At 36.0% G+C, this 26,628-nt stretch overlaps 1 protein-coding gene across 1 annotated transcript in view; it reads right to left on the reverse strand.

The window, feature by feature from the left end:
* Nucleotides 1–770: 770 nt before the first annotated feature.
* dph6 (diphthamine biosynthesis 6) overlaps nucleotides 771–26,628 on the reverse strand; it is a 78,862-nt gene continuing 53,004 nt past the window's right edge. Inside the window, exons 13-15 of the mRNA XM_088925935.1 lie at nucleotides 17,209–17,454; nucleotides 10,403–10,796; nucleotides 771–2,045 (exon numbers count right to left, since the gene is read on the reverse strand). Coding sequence (XP_088782061.1) covers nucleotides 1,927–2,045; nucleotides 10,403–10,796; nucleotides 17,209–17,454 — 759 coding nt within the window. The 3' untranslated portion in view covers nucleotides 771–1,926. The remainder of the gene's footprint in view (nucleotides 2,046–10,402; nucleotides 10,797–17,208; nucleotides 17,455–26,628) is intronic.

The raw sequence follows: 26,628 nt of genomic DNA on the forward strand, positions 1-26,628 counted from the left end.
ACTCAAAATCATGGGCCTTCTACAGTCATAATGGTATTCATGTAATGCAAAAAAACATCCAAGGGTAACATAGAATCCAGTCAAAGATGGCAACAGACAGCTTTATTTCTGCCTTAAATACTCTGGCCATACAACACAATGAAACCCCCTCATATCAGTGATACCTGTTGTTGACCTCAGTGTGAGGAACAGTAAATGATCAATGTCTTGTTGCCGGGAGAATGTTTCCAAAAGGAGCTTGCTGCCATTTTTACTAGTCTCTCCACTTCGCGCAAGTGGAAGGCAGAACAGTATACCTTTGATGTTTAAATGAGAACAATCCATATGTTTCATTCATCCATTCACTTTCTAACCATTTCGTCCAATGCAGGGTTGTAGGGAAACAGGAGCCTATTTCTGTGAGCAAAGGGCACAAGGTAGGGTACAAGCTAGATGGGTCCCCAGTCCATTGCAGGGAGACACAGACATAATACCATATTCACATTCATACCAGGTCCAGTTTTCCCAGAAGCTAATTAACCTACCAACAGTCTTTGTGGGAAGAAACTGGAGGACCAAGAGGAAGCTCACACAAACATGGGGAGAACATACAAACTCCACGCAGATCGCACCCCATGTCCAGAACTGAACCCCAGGTCCCAGAGCTACTGCACCAGTCTGTCACCCCCATTATATTTTCATTCGTATTAAAGTTTTTTTGCCACCTAAGAAGCCTTTCAACCTAAATATTTTTGAAATACACAGTTCACATGAAATGCACAAAGTCAACACTGTTTAATACCTTTAATTTCAGAACTGGATGCACTGGATCTACTCCCTAGGTGTGAAAACCACAATTTATTTTCTGTATAAAAATGTTAGAGAAAACATACACAGTACATATAACATAGCACAGGTGAAATACACATCACTTCTGTATTTATTTTTTGATGTTACAAAATGCAATTCATAATGCATTTTTACAAAATAAAAATACTTAATTAGAATTAGAATAAAATGGTTATATGTGCACACTCTCATCAGTGGAATGGTAGTGGCAATTGTGTAAGGCGACATTTTGCTTCATAACAATATTCTTTGGTGGGTTGACTTTTTGGAAAGTCTGGATTTAATTTTTAAAGTTAATATCCAGTTTTGATATGTATCATGCACCGTTCCCTAATTTGCAAGTTAATTCAGCATGTACTGTAAGTCATGTTTTCTTTAAAAACGTACAACATTCCACTACCAATTATTTTTTACATTCATGTAAAACAATATATTGCATATGCAAAATAATGTTTCCAAGGTTCTCAGTTCAGGAGTGTGACGAAGCATGGCATGTGACATCCTTCTCAATGTTTTTGAGTTCAGTAGCTGCATAGAGAGATCTATAACATTTCTCTTTACCAGTTTTGAGAGAGCCAAAGCCACCATGGTTTTTATAGAGTTCCAAGTCATGGTCAGAAAACTGGTGAAAGCAGGACTTAAACCAGATGCGTCTCTTCTTTAAGTTTCAACTTACACAACAGGGAATGGGCAGTTAATATGGTCAGCCAGAAAGCACAGCCCCACTGTACATTTTTCAGAAACCTAACAAATCTACAACTTTTATTAAATAAAAAGAGATGCATTTAGATAGAACAGCCTGAGATACCAAACTCTGTTTGCTGTAGTACACTTTAACACCCAGGTACTACTGAGACACGAAGACACAAAACTGACAGTGAGGTAAATCAAGCTGTAGAAAGAAAAGAACCTTTTTCCGGAGCCATGTTTGCAGTTATGAATCCAATTGACACTACAGACTGCTTAGTAGTGCAGAAGGAAAAGGAGGAGAAACAAGACTGAAGTTCATGATACATTTTCCGCATGTTGACTAAACTAAGGACAAAACCGAATGATCTGAAGTGAAAAACAATTTAACAGTTTATGCGCTGCTGTTCACTATTGGCTTAGCCAGCAGGAAAACTGTAGGACTCTCAAGTCTTGCAAATCATCGACTGGTACAAAAACCATTGCAGGGTTCCTCTGGTCCAAATGATGCTTGAGGGATTCTCCAAATCCTATGGAAACAAACAGTAATCCTTTACAATAAATAAAGCAGTATAATGTAGATTCTTAAGGGATTAATGCATGTTAGCAATCTTTTTTTGATTTAATTGATTTAACTTTTCTTCTGCTGAGTTCCAATGATGCTGACTAAAGCCGCACATGTCTTCAAGAAAGTGGATTTCAAAACATTTTAATAGCAGGCTTTATTTTAAACCAGGATACAATTTACTCCAATACAGTATAAGCTCAATCAGAGAATTTAAGTACCCGTAGATCATAACTGCATATCATTACTTTGTTATTCAATTTACTTACCAGTACACTAATGCGAAAACTTTACTTGTTTGTTCAATGCTGTTGAGGTACATTTAAATTAAAACAAGATCAATCTTCTGATTGGAGTTTAAAGTCTCTACAGAACCTAAAAGCTACCACACGTTGGATTATATTAGGATCCAAACCATGGATTAGGATCGCTCAGTCCCAGAAGATGTGCCCTGTGGTCAGTGTAGCACTTAACCCTTCGACCACATTTGACATGACTGTTCACAAATTATTGATGTCCTCAAATCCCTGGCAGATTGTAGCCAGACATTTAGCTCCCTGAAGTCAAAGCATATGGTCACTAACGGCTGGACTTAAAAAACAAAACATGTGCTCTGCCAAGATTGATCCAGAAGCATGCATATGTTGGAAGGTGACTGAAGTGGACTCAGCATTGTTAATACATGATTAGCTGCTTGTTATTGGATCACTTGAATTGATCAAAATGTAGTTTCTCTGCACATTTTAATTAATTTAATGTGGTACAAACATTCAGATTAACTGGGAGGTGGGGGTGGCAGTTAAATAGAAGATGTCTCAAAGTGCATTGACTATTCTAGTGTGGTCACGTGATAGAATTAAAATTTACTTGTAGTCAAACATTTTAAACAACCTGTTTTTGTGTGTATGCTAATCAGATAAAGTTCATTAGTGTCCTGTTGGATAAGATGGGAAACAGAGATCATGGTAAGCCACTCTTTGTGCCTTCCAAAATGAGAGCTTAACAGTAGGATCAGAAAGATACCTAATTAAGTATTTTTAAACTTGTGTGTTTTCAGGGCTAAATAAATTGTGAAAAAGATATTTACTAAAAGAACGGGGTTAATGAATGTGCTCTTACAGCCAACCTCACCCACAGTGCTATTCTGAATTTGCACACATCAATCGAAAGACAGATGCTCATGTTAGAAAAAGAAAAGGCAGACCTGTTATGTTGTTAAACTTAACTCTTTGGTGAATCCCATTTTAATAACAATGCTGAGGAGTAATATTTCCTTTTGTGTATTTAAAGACTTGGTTGTGGGATTCATTAAAATATAATCAGTGTGATTTTCTTTTTTTTTCTTCCTAAGCAAATAAAAAAAAGGTCTAAAGCCTTAAATCAAATACACTAATTAGCATGTCTTAGCAATCACATCTTATATCAATACTGAAAAGGACCTTTCCATTTATTTAAAAAAATGGCTTCTCCTTTCTCTGCTTAAAAGTCACCTCAAGATGTATGACTCTCATGAGATCAGCAGTTGACAGCAGGCCAGAAAGGATGCAAATCACATAAAATAACAGCCTAATTACAAAACAATGCTCCGTCATCACACTTTGGAAAATATTTTTTGGCACAAAGAATGCGTTTTCCTTTTTATTTATAAACCGTGACCAATAATCTGGCGCTAATTTGAGTACTGGGCAACACCATGTTTAGCCCCATGAGAAGGAACACAAACATGGCCATGCCAGATGCTGTAGTGGTTTTCTAATGTGGATACCCATCTAAAAAAAAGAAAAGTGGTCAGAGACCATCACACGAATCCTAAAAGCAATCACATTAGCAATGGGATGGAACTAAACCATCAACCCAAGGGTACAATTGATTCTTTTGCTTCAAATGATAAAACAGTACTCCACGAAATATTCTGGCAAATTTTTCATCATCAGGACTGTAAGTGCAACAATCCTCTTGTTAAGTTTAATACTAAGTACTATTTTTATCATTATTTTAGGACTGGTATTCTTAAAAAAGAGGAAGAAATTTTGTTCGAGACTGGAGATGCCTGCTGGGTTTTGTGAGCTTTAAGTATGGTAAAAGCCTAAAGCACAGTAGTGTTTTTTGCTAGAATGAATCTCAAACTGTTTCAAATTAACCGATAAACAACTGCATAATTAGCAGCCATCAGATCATGAAAATTGTTCATTTAGGCAGAGGTGGCAGAACAAAATGCCAGAAAGGCAAAATACAGGCAATGTTGTTAATTTCAACAGGGAAGTGGAAACCATCCCACTGAAATTTGCACTTTTAAATTCCCCTTCAAGCACTTTAAACATACTGTGTGAAGCTAGCCATTAAGCTAGCAGAATAACAAAAAAGGCAATAGATTATTTAACCAAATTTCAAATATGAACAATATACATGAAACGTCTGAGAAAAATCTTGAGTTTTTTTTATTGAAATATTTCAGATATATTTATTGCTCTTTGATGTAACTCTCATTTATTCTTTCTATAAATATACTCACTGTGCGGATACATATATAGATCAATAAGTACAGTATATACTGTAGATCACAGATCTCAGTTTGGATTTAACAAGCAAATTATTAAGATAAGCATAGCCTTATTATAACCCCAAAAACTATTTTAAGTACTGTATTTTGAAGAAACTGCATAACAATTTTCCAAGACTAAATATCATTAGAATACCCTTTAAAACCATCATCATCCACTGTTTATTTCACATCCTCTGGTTTGAACCCTAATGAGTGTGTATTGGCTGTCCCCAGCACATCCTTGCAAAGGCATCTCTGTAATTCCTCTCCTGAGGATAGTCTGTGGCCAGGGCTGGATTGTAATGCTACAGACCAGGATTACAGAGCACACCATGTAACACAATTAGTGTTCTTCCCATACAGTAGCTGAAGTGTATATTTGCTTATGTTATTTTAAAGTACTTCTGCTAACCTACTGTAGAGCATGATCCTGTTTTTCCGATAAAAGGGGACCCATTTGTGATGCTCAAGTGGTGTTTCTGCCAGGCAGGAAAAGCAGAGTCCCTCCTGCTTTTTCAATTGCCTACTGGCCTCAGGGTCTACTATTGTTTCCAGCTGCTGCCCTCAGGGATCACTCTTCATTCTCACCTTGCCCAGAGAAAAAACTAGTCATTCACCATGAGAATAGAACTGCACCATGTTATACTGGCCATTTACAGTTTCCACATAAGGCTTTAGCTCAAGCCAGTAATTTAGACAAGCATTTGTATGTACTGTACGAGTTTATTTACTGCATGTTAATATACAGAACTGATATTAATCTAACATGTCTTTCTAGTCATACTGTATATACAATAGCTGTCCCTTAAAATGTTAGAACAGGAAGGCCTAACAAGGGTTTCTACGTTTTTTATAGTTTATGATGTAGAAGTAGACTTTATGTCCTGAATTCATTGTTCTAAAATACTGAAAGAAGTTTTAGAATTCAGTCTGATTACCTTAAATGTGCTAAAGCCAAAGAGTTTATGTGGAAGGGTAAAACCATTAAACTCCATAAGATATGTGCTCAAGTATTGATAAGACGGTAAAAATGTACTGAAATACTGAGAGAAATATTCTTCATGACAGGCAACTTTTGTCACAAAAAACATATAATATTTTTAAGCAGTTATATAACAAAAGGGAGACCATACAGTACATGACAATAAAGTATAAAGTATATGGTCTTTCATGTATACGGTCATTCATGACGGCGATACATTTGTGTAACTTTGTTACATGTGCACTACAGTAAGTCACCTCCTAAGTGACTGGGCACAGTGGATGAAGAGATTTAACCTATTGCATGTCAAGTCAGGTGAGAATAGAGGAACACAAAATGGAACCAGTACGTCTTAATTGATGGCATGAGCATAATTACAATTTTGTCTATTCAATAAAATGTCCGTGCACCTGCCGCAAAATGATTTGGTTCTTTTTCAAATAATAAAATTGTGAATGTGGTACAGTACAGTAGTTTTACAGTACATGATAAGTTTATATAAACTATTTTCTTCAAAGCTAAAGACAATGGAATCCAGTAGCGCTACAAACAACTCTTCATCAACCTTTGTAGGCAAAGATGGGGATGTTTTTACACTATAAAGACAAACAAAAATTCCCTTCATACTGGATCACGGTTTGGTTTGTAGTTCGCAGTTTTTAGTCAAAGAAGCAAACAGTGCCTCACAACTATTTATTGCTTATTCACCTGGGGACAGTTTGTTTTTTCTTTTAAAAAAACAGTACTGAATGTTTTAGCTAGAGCTCAAAAACAACATCCATATTATTTAAAAAGATTTCTGCACTTACTGTATACAGAAAATGTATTTAAGTAATGTATCAAAAGACCTCAGTCTCTCATACATAAATGACATTAGATAATGAACAGACTGTCAAAACTAAATGTCTACCTATCAGCTTAAATCCATGAGACAATAAAGTTTAGACATCTAGAAATATGTTGCGCATTTTCAATATGGTTTGCCTTTCTAAAGGGTATGCTTTATTCCTTGTGACTTTTTTGATAATGCCAGTGTGTTACTTCTCATTATCCATCGTTGACTTTTCTAAAGAATTATCCACTGAGTAAAAGCTCTGACCCATAAACAAAGCCAGTGGCATCAATTGAGGGCATAGCAGCTTTTTGCTGAGAAAAGGTAACAAATTCCAGTTCAATGGTAAGTTAATATACAATTTTAAGTGTTCAGTAAAAAAATGCATTGTAAAGTCATGTAATACAAAAACAGAGATGTATTTTTCTTTTTTCTTTAGTTTAAGTTGAGAGAAAAATGTTTGTTTTTTTACTTTTCAAAGCTTGGTTTTACATGTGTTATTTCTTTCAGCTAAGAACTGAATTTCTGTTGCTTAGATATCTAAATACTACATATCTTTTTAAAATGGTATAATTTGACTTAAAACAACTGCATTATATTTAATGTTCCCCATTTTTTTTATTTCAATCATTTTGAAATATTAATATCATTTTACACAGATACAAAATTTGGCATTCAATTTATTCTGCCAACAAAATAAATTATTTTAAAATGAGACCTAATTAGTAAGTGGTGTTTTAAAATGTTAGTCACATTATGATTCAGAATACACCACCTACACACATTTTGAGTTTGCTTGGAAGTTAATGATCTGGCATGAAATGAAACATGTTTGAAGCAAAACAGTATGTGTTAACACACCCAACAAATTGTTAGGATTATATGTTTGTGGAACTGAAAAACATAATAGAGTATATGTAAAAGTAACTTTTTAATTACAGTTAAGTATTGTCTTTCAGAAAATCTGTTTCAAATTAGTTTATACACATTTAGGAAAAGCGTGACCACAACAATGAAAACTGGGATAGTTTCCAATTGTTGTAAACAATATAACTCCAAGAGTCCTAGTCCTAGCCTTTGAAAAGGGATAGAAATCAGGACTAAGATCAAAATTACAGCATCTAATACTTATTATTAATATCCACAGTTGACTTTACAGTCATTTTACAGTACTGTGAATGACTAATTTTACAAAGTTTTTTTTCATGCTTTAAATAGATTTTAAATCCAAGGTTTAAAGCAAGCTTAGAAAGACTTATAGTGTGGTGGGGAATGTTATGCTAAAATTGCAATACAATTGAAAGAAACAAGACACCCACATCTTTTTAGAGATGCTTGGATAAAAATTATCCTTTACCGTTTTGAAATGTAGTTAGGAACCTAGCATAATCATGCATGATTACATAATGGTTGCTTATTACAAGATTTCATTGATATTTTATATATTCTTTTTTGAAGCATGTTGTCTAAACAGGCATTTTTCAAAGTAAACTGTAGACATAAAATTGAAAGATAATCTGAAAGATATCAGCTGTTTAAAATAATGTTCTCAGATTAAGTGGTATAATAGTTTCAGTTACAGTATATCCTACTCTTAAGGGAATTTCTTCTCATGCAAGGTGCTAGTTCAAGAAGACATTTTCTGTCAACTGCTTCAGTTCCAGATGAGCACTCATCTACTATAATTCATTTGTCAAATAACTTGCCATCAATCTGGAACTGTGATAAGAGAACCTTATTATTTAAACAGAGTTTATGCAATGTACTGTACATAAAAATTAAAATTTAAAATGGCATGGGCTTTAATTTCAGTTGTACGAAACATATGACAGTATGCCGTATCATACTAGGACAGTCCTGCTTAAGGTTTGGAACTCCAATGTAACCGATGATATTAAGTATATATTGGATAGGCATGATTTCACTAGCACATAGATAAATGTCATTATAATGATTTAGTAAGAGTCCAATAAGTAAATGTCTCTTACTTGAGCAAGAAATAAAAAAATGGGGTAACTCAGAGGACAATTCACCCATATTTGTTATTACTGACTAACAGCCTTTAAAAGGAAAACATTGATATTAAACACAGAAAAACAGTACTTAGTATTCACTACCATTCCCTGAATTTCAGAAATATAATATTCATGTTTCGGGTACCAAGTGACTAAGATTATTATAATTAACAGGTCAAAAAGAGGACAAATATTAGAAAACATAACAATGTACCATAACTTGCTTATTTTTGTCAAAAAATAATTTATCTCTATGCTACCTCCAAAAATCTGATTAGATTTGCAGTAATTCATATAGTATAGTTATGTTGTATCCTATAATTAAAGAATGCATTATTATGTTTTGTATAAAAAACAGAACTGGCTTTGTCATACAAGGAAATGCCACAGACTAACAGCACTAAATACTGCTAATGCGATTAAAGTACTGTGCCTGCATACAGTATGCAGATTTCAATCTTCATAGTACAGACCAGGAGGTGTAAGGAGCTAAGAAAAAATCTGAGGATCTGAGGAAAAGAGGGATTAGGTATTTTGCCTGTGATATTTATAATACGTTTCAGAATAGATTAATCACTGAGCAAACATCAAGTAACGTGCTTACAAATAACCAACTAACTCTGGATATTGATCTGCAGACAAACCAGCTTTATATACAGTACACCATTGCACAAGTTGGTATGATAGGTTATCCTAACAAATTTAAAAACAATACTCTGATCTTTAATTGTGATTTTAAGTAGAACTGCATTTCTGCCACAATAACGGTTTGGGCTGATGTAGAAAAAAGTTTGGGAAAATGACTGGTTTGGCTTTGAATCTCACTCGTGATTCTGTTTTTGCAGAACACGCTACAATTACTCTGATTTATGGTTTTGTTGCTTCATTTTTTGCAGATATTAAGATTCTCTCAAGATTGAGAGCATCTGGAGAAATGATAGATTTCATTTTGCTCACAGAAGGCTTAAGTCACCCCACATGATCACGTTAATGGTAAAGATGGAGACATGGAAAGTGGAAAGAATACATGAGAACACTTACTGCCACACGGACATCGCTACTTATACTCAACAGTGCAATCGTGATTAGGGTGTCTGTCTTAAATACGACCTTTTAAGCCTTTTTCAAGCCACGTTTTAAAAAAATCTTTTTTCCTGTTTGTTTTCTCTGAATCCTTCTAAGTGTGAAGCTTCACTGTCTGCCAATAATAATAATAATAATAATAGCTTACACTTATATAGTTCTTTTCTGGACACTCCACTCAAAGCGCTTAACAGGTAGTGGGGACTCCCCTCCACCACCACCAATGTGCAGCATCCACCTGGATGATGCGATGGCAGCCATAGTGCGCCAGAACACTCACCACACATCAGCTATCAGTGGGAAGAGCAGAGTAATGAAGCCAATTCATAGAGGGGGATTATTAGGAGGCCATGATTGGTAAGGGCCAATGGGAAATTTGGCCAGGACGCCGGGGTTACACCCCTACTCTTTTCAAGAAACGCCCTGGGATTTTTAATGACCACAGAGAGTCAGAACCTTGGTTTTACGTCTCATCCGAAGGACGGGGCATTAGAACCCATATGGACCACAGGGTGAGCGCCCCCTGCTGGCCCCACTAACAACTCTTCCAGCAGCAACCTTAGTTTTTCCCAGGAGGTCTCCCATCCAGGTACTGACCAGGCCCACACCTGCTGAGCTTCAGTGGGCTGCCAGTTGTGAGTTGCAGAGTGATATGGCTGCTGGCTGAACTAAACACTAAACAAACAGAACTGAAATATCTGGTTCAGGTGAAAAACTTTAAGATGTAAAGTGCTACAATGAACAACCTGTCGCCAGTCCAGTCTAGTTCAAGGGATAAAAAAATGTTCACTACAGAGAGCTGATTGGACATTCATCAATGTAAGGACTGCTACTGTGTAAGGTAACAAGATTTTTATGAGAGTTTTACCTGCCGCAAGTTTTCTAGCAACACCGTTGTTGCGTTTGTAGAAAGCCCTGATGCATAAGGGAAGTATACAGCCATCCAGTTTCTGCAGCGCCTCTTGGAAGGTTGAGATGAGACCAGAAAGCAGGGGCCCCTCCTCTGCCTGTGTGGCAGGGGGAGAGCATGGCAGGCTCAGAGACAAGGAGATGCTGGCTGAGGACGAGGAGCTGGATTCCACTATTTCACATTCTATGCTGCCAGGTGTTACATCTCTGGTGACGGAAAAGGACTTTCTCTGCCTGGCGTCATCTGCGCAAGCCACGACATGTAGCTCCACAGCTGCATCTCTGGGCAGACGGGAGATAACAGCTACCACCATAGGTCCACACTTGGTCTCTTCCTCTCCGTATGCTTCCTCCTGCAATGTACAATGTTCTTTTCAGCTTTCACCGCCGTCTTATTGATGAAAACCTTACAACATTTTCATCCTGATTATAATCTTTTTAGAGTGGAATGTCTGCAAAAATGAACAGTTAATTATAGCTTGAGAGATACAAACTGCTGGTGGAAAGGTGAAAATAAGTCCTTGTGATCCACATTCTTTTTCTTACAACCATCCTCAAATACTCTACAGAAAGATATGAATGAAAATCAGATCCACTAACTACTAAATTTCAATTTGCTCAGAAGGACAAAAAAGGAAAATGGGCACTAGTGGCTACTGTTGAAGAAACTATACAATACCAAGCTTTAACACATCTGGTAAATGCATTGGGAAAGAGAGATGTGCACCAGATTTAAAAGTGTATTCTATGTACAGTAATTTTACATACTATAAAATGTGAACATCTGGTTTTATATTTTCCCACATTTTTTAAATAAACATTCCTATGGCTGCTATTTGTCTTCAAATCTTCATCGTATTTCAATGGATAAAGTCAACCTAACTTATATATATATATTCTACTCCAATTAAAAATTAGGACTGTATCTGAGGCTTGATTAACCTAAAACATGCCACTTGACTACCAGAGGTCTGGAATAGAATGCTTACAGGTCTTAGATTTTTTTTTCTCCAGAGTTAAAATAATTTTGCTATGTGTGAGCCACTATTAGGTTTGGAATATGTTTTACCAGTTTGTAGTACAATAAAGCCCTCAAATGATACTTTGTTGCAGCCTTATCTACTAATGGATAAGAAATAAGCAACTTAAAACAGTAATTTCAACTGAAGTCGATAAGGCTGCAACACTTAACCCCCCCTTTTCAATTTACAGGATCAATTTTCATCCACTTACACTCGACTTGGTAAGTGGGGAATAATGATAGGTTACACACACTTTATTTTGAAATTCACTCACAAAAATTATTGACAAGAGCATCAACAGCACTTTTACCCTGTAGAGGTGCGGCAGTTTGACCCATTCTACTGTTTACATGAATGCAGCACTTACCTGCAGATTAAACTTCAGCAGAGCTTAATTGTGTATCTAGAGCAAATATTGCTCCACCATCTTAGCTTTAATGTGTGGGAATGAAAACAGGGGATAATTTTCCACAAATTGACAAAGCTCTCCTCACAATAAAGAAATGTTCACAGAGACCTGTTTGCTTGGAGTGGTGTGTCAGAAGCATTACCAAGTTTGTTTTTTTTCTAACATAAATGTGATATTAGCACTTAACAGAAGCAAGGTATTCTCCTTCAGGAGATGAATTCTACCCTTGTCAATACTAATTCCCCTCCAAGTGCTGCAAAACACTTTGAAAAGATGAAATATTGGAGCTCTCCAATGGAAAAAGCAGTGCTCATTCAGGCTTAAAGGCCATTTTGTTGGCCCAAGGTGGTGAGGTACTGTTTGTGGAAAATAAGTCTGTGGAACCTCTTGCAGGTCAATTCATTCACACAGGCATAAACTTTCCTACTTTCCTCTACTTGTCTAAGGCTGTTAAATCAATAACTTTGCAAATGTTAACTTTAGGGACACATGCAATGTGTATTAATTCAGAACAAACCACAACACCAACAGAAAATGATAATCTTTCTGAGGTGCAATGCAGTTCAAATTGAGAGCAGCATTAAAAACGCACAGCGTTCCCAACTGCCTGTACACTGACAGATGTGCAACTATTTTATTTCCAGTCATTGCCCTTAACAGGAAATCATTTAAAGAGATTAAACTAATACAATACAAGGCAACAAAAGTTGATATATGGTTTAGTTGATTGTCTACAACAGGGCTATTCCACATACTGCTCCATTTAATGGATACTAATCCATTTCACTGCATAAGTTCATTATGACCATCCTCATTCATTAAGTTTTTTTTAACTGAGAAGCTGTTTGTAACAAAGTTTTGCAATGAAACTGGAGTAGAAACACAAAACATTGACCTGCTCTACAGTTTATAGGAAAAATCGCTGCCTTTTATCCAACTAAAAGGGCAATGCACCTGGGAATTTCTAGAGGCAAGGTTTTCCATTAGGAGTCCAGGGACTTGTGGGGGCCCTCAGATACAAGGGGGGAGTTTTCACCCCAGGTCCCTCATGGTGGCTTTGCTTTGACAACAATTATTATGGATCTACTGACTTGTAGTATTGCTATGAATATTTTATAAATTAATAGCAGCTGCCAATTAATTAACATTAATTTACTTAAATCTGATTTAATGTCTAAATTGGAGGCCTTTACTGAGAGTAATTTCAACACAAAGGGGTCCTATAGGAAGGAAAGGTTGAAAACCTGTTTTATAGCATTTACATAAAAGGAATGAAATCTATTCCAACATAATAATGACCATAATAAACAGTAAATGCAATTTTTACTTACAACAATTATTATTCGAGCCAACAGCTGCAGGAGCTTGTAATTTTTCAGTACTGATATACTTACAGCCATGGTATCTTTTGTATGGGTGCCCATGAGACCTGCTTAGAATGCGTGAAACTTAAATGGTAAATACGGTAATAAGGAAACAGTGTAAAGCCTTTTAGCAGCAGGGAGTTGATATAGCAAAAACTCAGCCAGTTCCCCTACATTTCCTCCTCAGCAGGGGCACTTCATCAAATGGTGAAAGCAGTTCCTCAGCTCAGCGCAAGGCCATCATTTCAATAATAGAACCACTTCCTCCCCTTTAAGTTTCAGTTAAAAATCAACTTGTGTAAACTGCATAACGCTCTGCTTGTGGCGCTGAACTTCCAAATGATCTCCCTGAAGGGAAATGGGCTTCGCTGTTGTCCTCCAAGGTTTTGAAACACTGCCCTTCACAGGCAAGCCCGAGATTTACTCACACACACACGACTTGAGTAGAGGTCTGCATTGTCCTTGGTAAATACTGCACTAGCAGATAGCAGAAATAAAAACAACATCACACAGAGATAATCAAAGCTAAAATTATTTCAAATAAAACCATTTTTAATGGTTTTAAATATTATTCCCTTCCTGTGTTCAGTGGAGGCTTGAGCAATACATCTTTAATTGATAAGCCACTCTTGAATTAGAAGGAGAGCCTTCTCTTGTTGAGCGATTGTGTGGATTCTGTCTAGGTGCTGGCAAAATGGCGATTATCTCGAGATCTCTCACAGCCAACTACACAGCCCTGATTACCAGGCAAGGACAATTGTATAAACTTCCACAAGCTGAACCCACCGTGTACCATCTCAAAAAGGGAAGCTGACTGTTGAAAACAAAGAGAGGACTATAGAGGATGCTTGAACTCCAAATGGAATCATTTTAAATGGGTGGGTATATAATAATATTATACTTATTATTTCATTAAAAAGAAGCATCATGTACTAATTCCTCCTGAAACTTGAAAAACACACAGGTATGGGGAATTGGGCACACTTTGTTTCAAGTGGAGATTTTCTTTAAACTCATACTGTTCCACTACATATGAAAATCATAAGGCCAGTCGTTCACTATGATCAGCATCCCATTGTTTTATGATAGTGTTTTCATATGCATCAACTCTATCTTGCACCCAATTAACCTCCTGAGTTTTTATATTCACCTGATTAGAGAAATTATGAATGCACCACAACATCATTTGGCTCCTTGTCTAAAGTGGAAGGAAAAAAAATCAACTCTCTTGCACTTCCTAATAACTTGTGTTTAGATGGGAGATTGCTTCCACATGAATTATTTGATTTTACACTCCTCTTTGGTCCTCGCTGCAAGTAGTATTTTACATAGTAGCAACCATAAAAGTGATAATTGGGTTTTAGTATTTGTTCTTAGATTGGGTTGTCAGCTCCTTGATTGGTACTGTAAAAAAAACTTTGTTCTATTCTACAACCAAATATAACACATTTTTTATTAATTTATAGCAAATACGATAAAGTAGTAATTAGATATATGGTTATTTGTATATTATTTTGGCTCTTTAGATCATTACATTTTTAAAAAAAACTATCTTCATGCTGTTTTTGGAGGTACCCTCAAAATATAATCAGTACCAAACAAGAGAATGTGGTAAACCAGGGGGATTAATATTGTAAATGGGTTTCTTTTTTTTCACAGTGGCAAATCAACAGAACAGTGCCTGTAATATATTACCAATTGATATCACTATATATAGTGTACATGACTATCAATACACTTGACAGAGGTCTCTGGTAAGACAGGTTGACCACCTTTCGTAATGGCAAGTGTTTATGCTTTTACATAATATTGATTGTATTGAAACAAGGAATCAAGAAAAGTTTTGCTCATGCCAACATCCCCTGGTTTATGAAATGAACCCAGTATGTTTTATAGTCATATTCTAACCATACCTCTGAAGTAATGCTATGCCAGTTTACTTACAAAATATGCACTACATAACTATTTTGGGATAAACAGTATGTGTTGTAATCAAAGACGTCATTTACAGACAGCAGAATGTAGTGAAATAGCAGCGAAACAACAATTCTAAAAATAGATAAAAACCTTCTATTTAGGAAATCTATATGATTTAGTTATTTTAAACATTTAAGGTATTTCATCCTATCATGATCAGAAAACAAGTTAAACTCTTGTTTTGCGAGTCCAGGACTATTTTAAAACATTCAGAATGTGAAAAAGAGAACTAGTGTCTAAAAGTAAAATATTCTCCCATTCCTCAGGAGTTCTGTTATCTGCATTTGACCTGTGTTAAATATTCTCATTACAATCACTTCAAATGAATACGAAACCTCTGTTTAATCCCAACCCCAGGGAAACTGAATACACTAGGCACCAGATAAAAAAGCTAAGTGCAACTGTGTCATCTGAATTCATTGCACTGAGGAGACCTCTGTAACCAGCAGCACTCTTAAAAGTCAATCCTCGACACTAAAGATGTATAAAAAATGTGTAATGGAACCAATCTGTGAGTATGAAGGAGTACTAAAAAGCCTTTACGTTGTCAAAAAATGTTTCAATATCTTATGTAGGTAACTACAATTGCAATATATTGAACTGATAAATAAAACTAACTTTACTAAATACTTTAATAATATTATTAAATATAATCTTAACATTTTCATTTAATAATGACAAGTGTGATTTGTTTTGGAAGCATTTGTGATTTTGGCTTTACTTTAACATTTCCAAATCAACTTAAATCAGCTGTTTCCATGTCATGTATACAACAGATGGCTGCAAACTCTTTTATATGTTAAGAAACTGTCTCTCTTGTAAAAAATGTTTTAACGCTTGTCTCCTTTCGTTAAAGCCCTATTAATTCAACTAAGTGTTTATTGGAGTTCACCTGTGTCAAAAACTCTAAATCAACTGCAATCTAAACAAGAAACACAGAAATCGAGGTGAAAACCACTGTTATACAGACCGCGACACAACTGAAGAGGGGGGACATACCCTCTTAATGCACGGATTGAAACTGCAGTAGAGCACTAGGAGACATTAATAAAAACAGCGGCATTTTCTTACCCCAGTTTAGGGCTCATCAGATTAGTACCCAAGGTACATTCTCTGTTTGGAGATTCTCTACTCAGGGCAATCATTGAGCTTCAGCTCTTATTAACAGCATGGTGTCTGACTGCAGTGGGAGAAAGGATTAGCCTATCAGAAGATTCAGCAGTGCTCTAAAAAGGGGATAATGGATTAGGAGGCTCTAAGGAAGACATCTGCTTTGGTGCTGTGCTCCATATTATCAAAGACATTGGCATTTCCCTAGTCATAAACTTTTCATGAGCTTTCATACTGTAAATATGAGAGCTCTCTTCATCTTTCTAGGAGAAATGTACTGCCATTAGCATTTGCAGACACCCTTACAAAATCTAAATTGTAGAAGCAAAAAAAAAAGAAAAGTAAACGCACAGATGTTGAAATAAATGGTTAAATTAATGAGTCTCCCAAGTTAAAAACTTTTTTTATGGCATGCTTTGATGGCGATCTGTCCTGAATTCTAGACGATAGGAGCTGTCCTGAGAGGGACAAGCCACCCAGCTATGTTGTTGAGGCCAGTACCCTGGTTTCAGATCCTTGAATCAATTAACTGTAATAAGGCAAAATGATACAATGGCTTCCTCTTGTTTGTAACCTTTCTTAATATTTAATACAACTGCCAAATATTAAGCTTACGTGTAAAAACAACCACTCAGTAGACTTTTTCTCCATGGAGTTAATTCGGCACCAGGCTAACTCCACCTTGGTAGAACCTGTCAGATTTGTCCCGATGGATGAAGTGCAAACAGTGGGTTCATTACTACAACTCAATCAGCGATAAAATACACAAGAAACGTGTCAGATGTTGGAGATAGAGAATTACCAGTGTTGTTACAGTGAGCTTGAAAATAACGAAGGGCACCCTCTGGAAGAACATACATGTAAAACATAATGTCCAACATACCTCTCCAAATTGCTCTTTCAACTTTCTTTCCCAGGCTTTCTGGACAAGTGGGATGTTCTTTTTGCTTGTGACATAGCAGTTTGCTAGGAGTACGTGATTTAGAGTCAGACCACTACTTTTTGCACTCAGCACTTTCTCCACATGGCTGAAAGATAGCATGGCTTCAGTCGGTGCTCCCCCTTGGACAAGATGCATTGTGCATGGGATAAGACCAATCTGCCCAGCACAAAATACAGCGTCACCAACCTGGAAGGATAAATCAGTAACAATAAGAGGAAAGACATGAACATAATTTTATAATTGGTATAGTTATTTATTTGAAGATGTTGTGCCATGCATGCACTTCCATAAACAATAATATATAATATATAATAATGATACATATAATTGCTGGAAAGTTTTATGTGTAGTAAACCACTTTAGAAATGCAACACATTTCCACTCCAAATTATCAATAATGCAGGTACCCCAAATAACAAGGAACATTTAATAAACTTAATTTACAACAATGACATACACTTTATCAATGATATGTATATATTAAACATAAAACAAAAAAGGAAACTGAAACATTAAAAAAGGATATTAAATTGGACATTAAAAAGCAATATTAACTCTGTGTTCACCTTTTTTGTTTCTTTTCATCACATCTAATTCTCCATCAATACCAATACTAAGAAGCTTTTTCTTGCTTTCAAACACCAGCACTATCACTTGCACATCTCTTTCCGCACCATTTTCAAAATGACTTACAGTCGCTCTGGATGAGTTAGGGGCTGTTTAATGTCGTGCACCTCAATTTCTGGATGACTTTAATGCAAAACAACGTTGAACAGGGAGATGTTAAATGGGGACTTCCTATATTAATTAACTTGTAGTTCTTTCAACAACAGTAATGGATACAAACAGGATATAGTATACAAATTACATGTCGTAGGTATTCAAAGTAATGCAAGTTTTTATTAAATTGAGAACTGGTTAATTTATATAGAAAGAGTACAGACAATGGGTGAATGCTTGGTTTAACATACAGTAATTAGTGGAGTACACCAGAGTTCTGTATTAGGACCACTGCTTTTCTTCATGTATATATATATAAATTATCTAGATTCTGGTATAGCTACAATCCATGTTTAATGATGAGAGCAAAATATGAAGATCGGCAAACACTTCTAGATTATGTGGGGAAGCAACAAAAATGAAAAACATTAGGATATACAGTATAGCCAAAATGTAGAATTTAAATTAAGGAATGATAAAATTGTACATTGAACTGGTAAAACCCCACCTAGAATATTATGAACAATTCTGATCACAAAATTAAGATATTGCTGCTCTGGAATCAGGTCCGAGAAGAACAACCACATACGGTACATTCCTGGGCTTAAAGGAATCCTCCATCAGCTTGAAGAATTAAACCCTTTTAGTACTGAAAACAGATTACTATGAGGGACATAATCCCATTCAGGTAATCGAAATTCATGAAAGGCATTTGACAGAGTCACCTCCACGGACTTCTTCTGAATCAAATGTGAAATACAAACCAGACAACACAAGTTAAAAATTAAGGGAAAGTACATTTAAAACTGAAAAAAGGGGGGTATGTTTTTACAAAAAGGGTTATGGAAAGCTGGGACTAGGACCCCATAGTATTGACTATGCTATAATAGTTTAAAGATATCCTAAGATCAATTAGATCAATTAATCAATTAGCAGCCAGATACAGTAAAACAGAGTACTTGAACAGCCTCTTCACATGTCAGTTTTACATTTAAACTTGTTGTAAAACTACAACAATTTTACACTGTAGTCTTTGGTATTATACAGAGAAGATCTGGAACCTTTACTACAACGATTGTTATAACAATGGTAACAATGACACTATAATGTCTTAATCTTTAAGCATAATAATGTTCATTATATAGATTTTCTTCTTGATGTGAGCACCAGTATCATGTACTGACCTGTTGAATGATCAGTATTCTGCCTTAACAGAGTTTATTTTAGATATATATCCTCCTTTAAAAAACAAATCAGCCTCTATTTTACATCCACAACAACCACATTTAGTAGTACTTATTCATTGTTCTCTGGGCATTCAATATTTTTTATTAACCATGACAATTAAAAATCAAAGCTGTAATTGACAAATATATTTCTCCACATATATTTCTATTCTTTAGAAAATAATATTATTGGGATAGCTATTCAACAAATGGCAAAAATAAATGTTCACCCTTGCATTTAGTACCTCACAGCAGCATTCAGACCATTCTGTTGGTCCCATTTTGTGAAATTACAATTAAAATTTAAAAATAAAACTTAACTTATTTTATTCAAAACCTGAATGCCCAAATGTAAAGCTTCTACAGGTAGGATAAGTTACACTAAAACTCAGCAAAAGCTTAAGAGAATAAAACAGAAATACTGTACAAGTATTCAGACCCATGAATTTTATTTCTGGCTAAATGCAGATTGACATGTCCCAATTCATGGTTCAATTTGTTCTGGCATGACGGTAGGCAGAGAGTGACCCACCTCTCCATGCAAAAGGTAGAAGAGGTACCACTGGGCACAAATGGACCGATTCAGAGATGGATATGTGATGATATGAGCTACAATACAGCATGGATGGAGAGTTAACAGTATTGTGTATTAATGGCTCTTTGACTGTGCAACACTATAGAAATGATGTTCTCCATCCACATACTGCACCTTACTTTGCTTGAATTTAAACCCCCCACATTTACTGTATGCATGATAAAGCAAGGCCACATTACCTTATACATTTGTCAGGCTTTCCTGGCTCGGTAAAACGTGCATGTGATGGACTGGCCATCCTATTCGTCTGATATGAACCCAATAAACCACCACTGGAATTCACTGAATAAGCATGTGATCCACGCACTCGCACTCGCTGGGCTTTGGGCAGCACTTCTGGAAGAGTGGAATCTAAATGAACACTTTTGGAACATCAATTCTACATCAGGTACAATACCAGCTTTGCCAGCAGCGTATGTAATTGATACTCTATATGTAAATAATTGATTTGAACAGCAGCCCATTTTTATGCCATTTTCTTTCTTTTCTAATATATAAATGAGTCTGTATTTTGGTCTGGTTTAGTAAATTTGAGACTAAACTAATTTGTTGCATCTTAATGCCTCTCAGTATGCACATTATAGGTAAAGCAGCTCAATTTGGTATCACAGAAATATTGTGTACAGACTGCCATGTGACACTTAACTAAAGAATTAATTACTGCACTATCTTTGCATCTAGCACTATTAATTAACAAGTTACATGTCTAGCTGTTCTATTATCACCTGCTCTGCTAGGTTTCATGGCTATCCTCTATTAAAAGAAGGGAAAACAGAAAAAGATGTGTGCTTAATTAGCAAAATTACAATTGCTTCAGAGAGAGGGGATAAACATGTGTTAAAGTAAGTTTGAAACTCAATCATTTTAACTAGAAATCCATCTTATTAATGCAGCTGGAAACCTGAGTGATCCATGGCATTTCAAAGGTCAGGCTTCACAAAAGATCCAATGACCCCTGAACTGAAAATCAAATACTTGTCTACATGTTGCAGTCAATGTAAACAAGTGAAAATGACAACGTGCTAATTGGCAGCTTCTGACAAGACCTATTGGATCAGTGACCTTAATATGGACCGCCATGGCTGAAATAAGTTGACACATCACACAAAATTAGGTCCTTATCTTACTATCAAAGATTGGATATCATCTTTTCTAACTGGATTACAGAGTGGAGGCTGTGAATTCGTCATTAATGCAAGTTAATCCCCTTGCTCCTTGTGCTCATTTTGCTACCTAATGATGGTAAGATCATGTGCTTAAAATGAGCGAACTTGTTTTCCACGTGTTGAAAAAAAACATGCATACAGATAAATAAGAGATACAGCATACATCAGCAGAGACAAAAGATAAATAGTTTTATTTTTCAGCTATTTTTATTTGTAAGATTTATTTTTAAGCTACATTTGCTTATTGGACTAGACTGATCAATCCTAGCTACTCATTTCAAAACCTGCGGTTTTTAAGAGGGTAGGGCCTTTGTTTTTCAAACAAAAAAAACACACAGAATATTTCAAAATAATTCAAAATTGACATGCTGAATAGCAATGATTACTACAGTGCTCCATTCCTAGAACTACAGCATTGACATGGTTTATAGAATTTTGGCTACAGCAGTATACCCACTGTGGTCTCTAGGTGCCTGCCAACTGCCATCTCAGTGGAGAGTCATCTGCTTTATTTATTTAGTTGTTCAAATCAATATCTACTATTGCTTTCACCAGGCCGAAGGATCAGCCTGAAAGTCATTGCACAGATACACTAAGAGTGTTATTAATTACACTCTACCATTTCCCAAGATCAAAAACAATATCATATTCACATGCAGCTTGAAGACTACTACTTTCTGGGTATTTTTCTTCTGCTGGTGTATAACAAAGGTAATTTAATACCTTGGTGCACGGAGAATTTCTCCATGAAAATACAATTTGCACAGCTAAAGAAAACCCCATCTTTTTTCATATTTACATCTAAATAAACTCTCACTACATTTTCACAGATGAAGTGGGGGTGGTGCACTATCTAGTCAATGTGATAACTCAAGTGTACTTCACTCCTGAATTGTTGATGTTTATTTGGAAAGAACTGAGTACCGTCTCATTCTTTGACACCATTCCATAATATATTAAAGGATCCATGAATGGATATTGTCTGCTATTGCAGTTATTCATCAACTTACATGCACATTTCAAATCAAGATTAACAAGCATTTCTCAATTTCTGAGATATTTCCAAAGAAAAGTTTACCATAGTAAAAGATGTAAATGAAATAAAACAGCACTGAAACTGAACTCTTATAATGTAAATCTAAAGAAGGAAATAGGAACTGAAAGTTGTCATACCTTTCACAGAAACGTGTGAAAAACTACATACAAATTTAGAAAAAGCAGCACTACTGTATGTCTTAAACAATTAAAACGATCACAATCAGAAACACAAGTTTGGCCAAGACAAGGATTGTTTTCCTTTAAAAAATGGTTCCTAAAACTCATATTTAAAAATAACTGCACAACACAACGCTTAGCTAGAGGGAGGAAATGGTCACATCTATTTCCATAATCATATGGGTTTCCCATGATTCTGCGCTTCTGGGTTCAGTTGTCAACTTTGATGAATCTTCAGCAGCAGCCTCAGCAACTCCAAATTACTGGGACAGCACACGAGCTATAGGAACTCATAGCTTTGAACTGGCCGGATCAATCACAAGATCATTTACCTGCAAGGATTATTTGGTGAAGCACAAGTGATGCATCAACACATGATATCTGAAGGCTGAGGCAGCAAAACGTCAACAACAAATTGTCATTGGCATTCCATTTATGAACCATCAAACAGCATCAGATCTTTTCTGTGCAAAACCAGATCAGGGCGGACGGCAGTGGAGTATTTCCTAACAAGCTAACCATCAAAAGAATTGACGATTTTAAATAAAAAAGGCTATCATTTGTTGATTTGAATATCAAAAGAGGCCGCTGTGAGCCCCCAGACTGCAAAACCTCCCAAAGCTACACCAGACAGGTGTTTAATAATCTATTATTAAGGTTCTATTTTAGGTTGCTCTTAGTAAGGGGAAAATAGCTTTCACTGTGAACCTGCAAAGGGGGCTTCTGCAAAGAAAGTGAATGCTATTAACATAAAATTAACAGTTCAAAAGAATGAGTTCACACACCAATCAAACTCGTTAATTGACTGTCAATGGCCTGTCCCTGAATATACAACATGACTACATTATTCATTTCAAATGTTGACAGGAAGACAGTTGAATTTGCATTGGCTTCATAAACTGATCAACAATCACAATGCAACATACATTTTTAATGGAGCAATGGAGGTCTTCAATATTCATAGGGTCAAATAATCACATAATAAATTTAATTTTATACAGCACAAATTTTTCATAACAGTATCTTTAAATAGAAACGTACAGTACAACTAAAAATATATATACAGTAAATTATGGTTCTTAAATGCATAATCTCTTAAATCAGATCAGATATATAAAAGTCATACTTTCTGTATCTTAGTAACACTGAATGCAAAAAACCTTTAGATTCACAAAATGGCTACCCACAAAATAAAAAATGAGCTTAAGGAATTCCTTCAGTGCACTGTATCAAAGTTTACATTTTAGGGAAGGCTTCTGGTCCTGCACAAACTTTAATAAAGTGACCACTTAATAATAATGACCATTAACAATAGCCTGTATTTGTGTAGTACTTTTCACCCTAAAGAATCCCAAATCAGCTGCACACATTGGAAAGGGCTCACTGCATCTCTGCAGCAGTTCAGCCATTATGTGTCAGTGGCCTCACCACACAGCATCTCAGCACGTTGAGTGAACGCGAGAATTTAGGGAGGCCAGATTGTGCAAGCCCAGACTGGAATTTAGCCAGGGCACCAGGGTTAACGCCATGTGCTACGATATGGAGCCTTTAATGATCAAGTAGTCAGGATCGTGGTTTAACAAACTAAACCATATTGTACAGGACTTTCCAGAGAAGTATTACAGAATTACAGAGAGAAGTCTTGGCATTAGAAATAGTGATATTTCCTGTTAAAATATCACTCTTTTTATTATTAAAATGATGTGTCAAATGCCCGGCAATAGACTGGCGTCCAGTCCAGGGTGTACCCTGCCTTGCAGCCCGTTGCTTGCCGGGATAGGCTTAGGCTCCCCCTCGACCCTGCATTGGAAGAAGCAGTTAGCAAATGGATGGATGGATGGATGGATGGATGGATGGATGGATGATGTGTCCAAAGCTCAGACAGCCTTGAGGACATAAGTATCGCTTCCTCAAAGACCCAGTCTTCAATCCCTGCAATGACATGTAGACGTTTGGTAGCACTGCCCTGTTCACACATTTCCCCTACTAGTAGGATTAGGGAAATTAGCCTGTTGATATTGTATAGTTTTCAAGATTGCAAGGCTCGTAGTAATGCCTTCTTAACTGCACATGGTGTTCTAGTTATGAACACCATACACCTTTAAGTTACGTTGCAATGTTACATCCAGAACACCTTTATAATGATACCATATTTCAATTCCAGAGACTGCAACATTCATGACTCTTGTATATCTATATACAAACCACACATAGTTATTACAATCAGCAGTAACAGCAGACATTTAGTTATCACAATGTATTTTGTCTCACAAGTTTCTCTTTCAAGTTTCATGTCACCCCTGAACCCACGAATGAGTGACCACCAAACATCTCCTCTATCTTTCCACTGGTTATGAGTTACTTTTCCATGATCTGTTCTGTGTAAGAACTGAATGATTATAGTCTATTCAGATAAGAGTATATGTGGAATGAACAGGATTTAAGGGTAATTTTTTCTCCAGTGTGGTCAAAAGGTATAGGGATCAGTTTCTCATTTTTTCACTAGAGAAGAAAACTGGTTTTCTTTTTACCCTCAAAGACTATCAGGAAACAGGAAAATAAATTATGGTTACAAAATAAGAAAAAGAAAAAAATCACTTTAAATGTGAGCAGTAATTATGAGTTCAGTCTCAGAAATTCTGACATGTACTACTCAAAAGTACTCTAAAACAATATTTGTATAAGTTCACCTATTACTATTATTAATAGTAGCCAAAATTCTATAAATGATTTAAATTACTTCTAGCAATGCTTCAGCAATACGGCTATTATTATTATAGTTCTTACTATATTGACAAACCTGAACTTGTTGTAATGCCTCAGTCCAAAGGCAGGGGGTGTTATTGTATCATCATGTTGATAACGGTACAAGACTGAAATATGTCAATATCCTTTAATCAAAGTGAGAACTCCTGAATTTGGAAAAAAAATGTTACTTATTAATATACTTATGCAATTAGGTCTTTTTGACAAATGCAGAAAATTCATTGTGAATCAAACGGATATTAATTTTTCAACTGAAAACCAAGAAAACAAAACTTAAACTATATATAAACTATATATTCGAAACTTATGAGACGTATCATACATAAAATGCAGATCTGTATGAAATTTAAAGTATATATAAATATTTTCATTGCCGACTGTGATTTGTCATGTCTGTGTTCTGTTTACATCCTGAACAAGCACTGAGTATTCAGCAATGGTGTATGCAAAGCAGATCATGTCTGGAATAGGAAATGATATACGATGGGTACATGTTGTGAAGTGCCCCTTGGACACCCAATGGCACTTACTTTACAAATTAAAATGTTAAGATATTCTCGCTTAAAAACACTTGCATAATTCGTAAAGTACTTTTAACTGATGCTGGTCTTCTACAGAAATTGTCTGTTTTTTTTTGTTTTCTTTTTTTTAATGTTTGTGCTCTACTTAGAGCCTAACCCGAGAATGCTCAACTGTCACAAAGGATCAGTGTTACTTAAACAGCTAGATTATTCGCATGTTTGAGATGTGCAAAGAAGGGCAAATAAAGAAGACGTTTTTACACGTCGTCTTGAAGTATAACTGTATATTGCAACGAGAAGAAAATATACCTATAAGAGGATATCATTTTTATGGGCAAACCAAATTTCTACATATGAAATAGAGGCATCATTATCAGCTGGCCCATAAATAGAACGTGGTCATTTCATGACACGGGACCTTTTCTTCTTGCTACGCTACTGTAAATAACCGTATTCCCTGCCTGTCTAAACTCTACATGCCCATTTCAAGAAATGCCGCAGTGGATAAGTAACACTGTCACGTCCATTTTGTCAACTATATGCTGATTATCCTTTTCTATCTGCTGTTTGCGAACATAATCAAGGTCAGGAGCAATCGCTCAGAAGACACCTCCTGATGCTCTGCAGCCTAAAAAAATATTTTATTAAACAGGACATTCAGTTCATTGCTATGACCAATAAAACTGAGGCATCTTTGGTTATTCTGTGATGCCCTGGTAATTACAAATGGCAAAAATTACAATCCACACATTTCAAAGTTATTGAATTACATTAATAAAGGTCAACGAGAACGTAAAAAAGTCTTGGAATATTAGAGCAAATGTAAAATTTCGAGATTGCGCGGCAATGATGGAGAAGCACGGTTTTCTTTTGTGTTAGGGCAAATGCCCACTGCCTTCAACTTTCCCGACCTCAGATTTTTTGACAAATTGGTTGTGAGGCGTTTACGACTGATGCACATATCGCAAAAATCATTTCTGCCAAGCTTCCTCTATGACCTGCCCGTGGGACATGACATGCTCCTAGACGCATCGCTCTATCAAACCAAATCTTTCCAGGACAATGCAAATTATGACAAATTCCATCATCCCGCATTATGCGCTTCATGCTAATCTCCCTAATTCGAGAGAATCGGGAGGGCTCGCTGTTCT

The sequence above is a fragment of the Atractosteus spatula genome, chromosome 9 (genome assembly GCF_055471065.1).
Source record: "Atractosteus spatula isolate fAtrSpa1 chromosome 9, fAtrSpa1.hap1, whole genome shotgun sequence".
NCBI lineage: Eukaryota > Metazoa > Chordata > Actinopteri > Semionotiformes > Lepisosteidae > Atractosteus > Atractosteus spatula.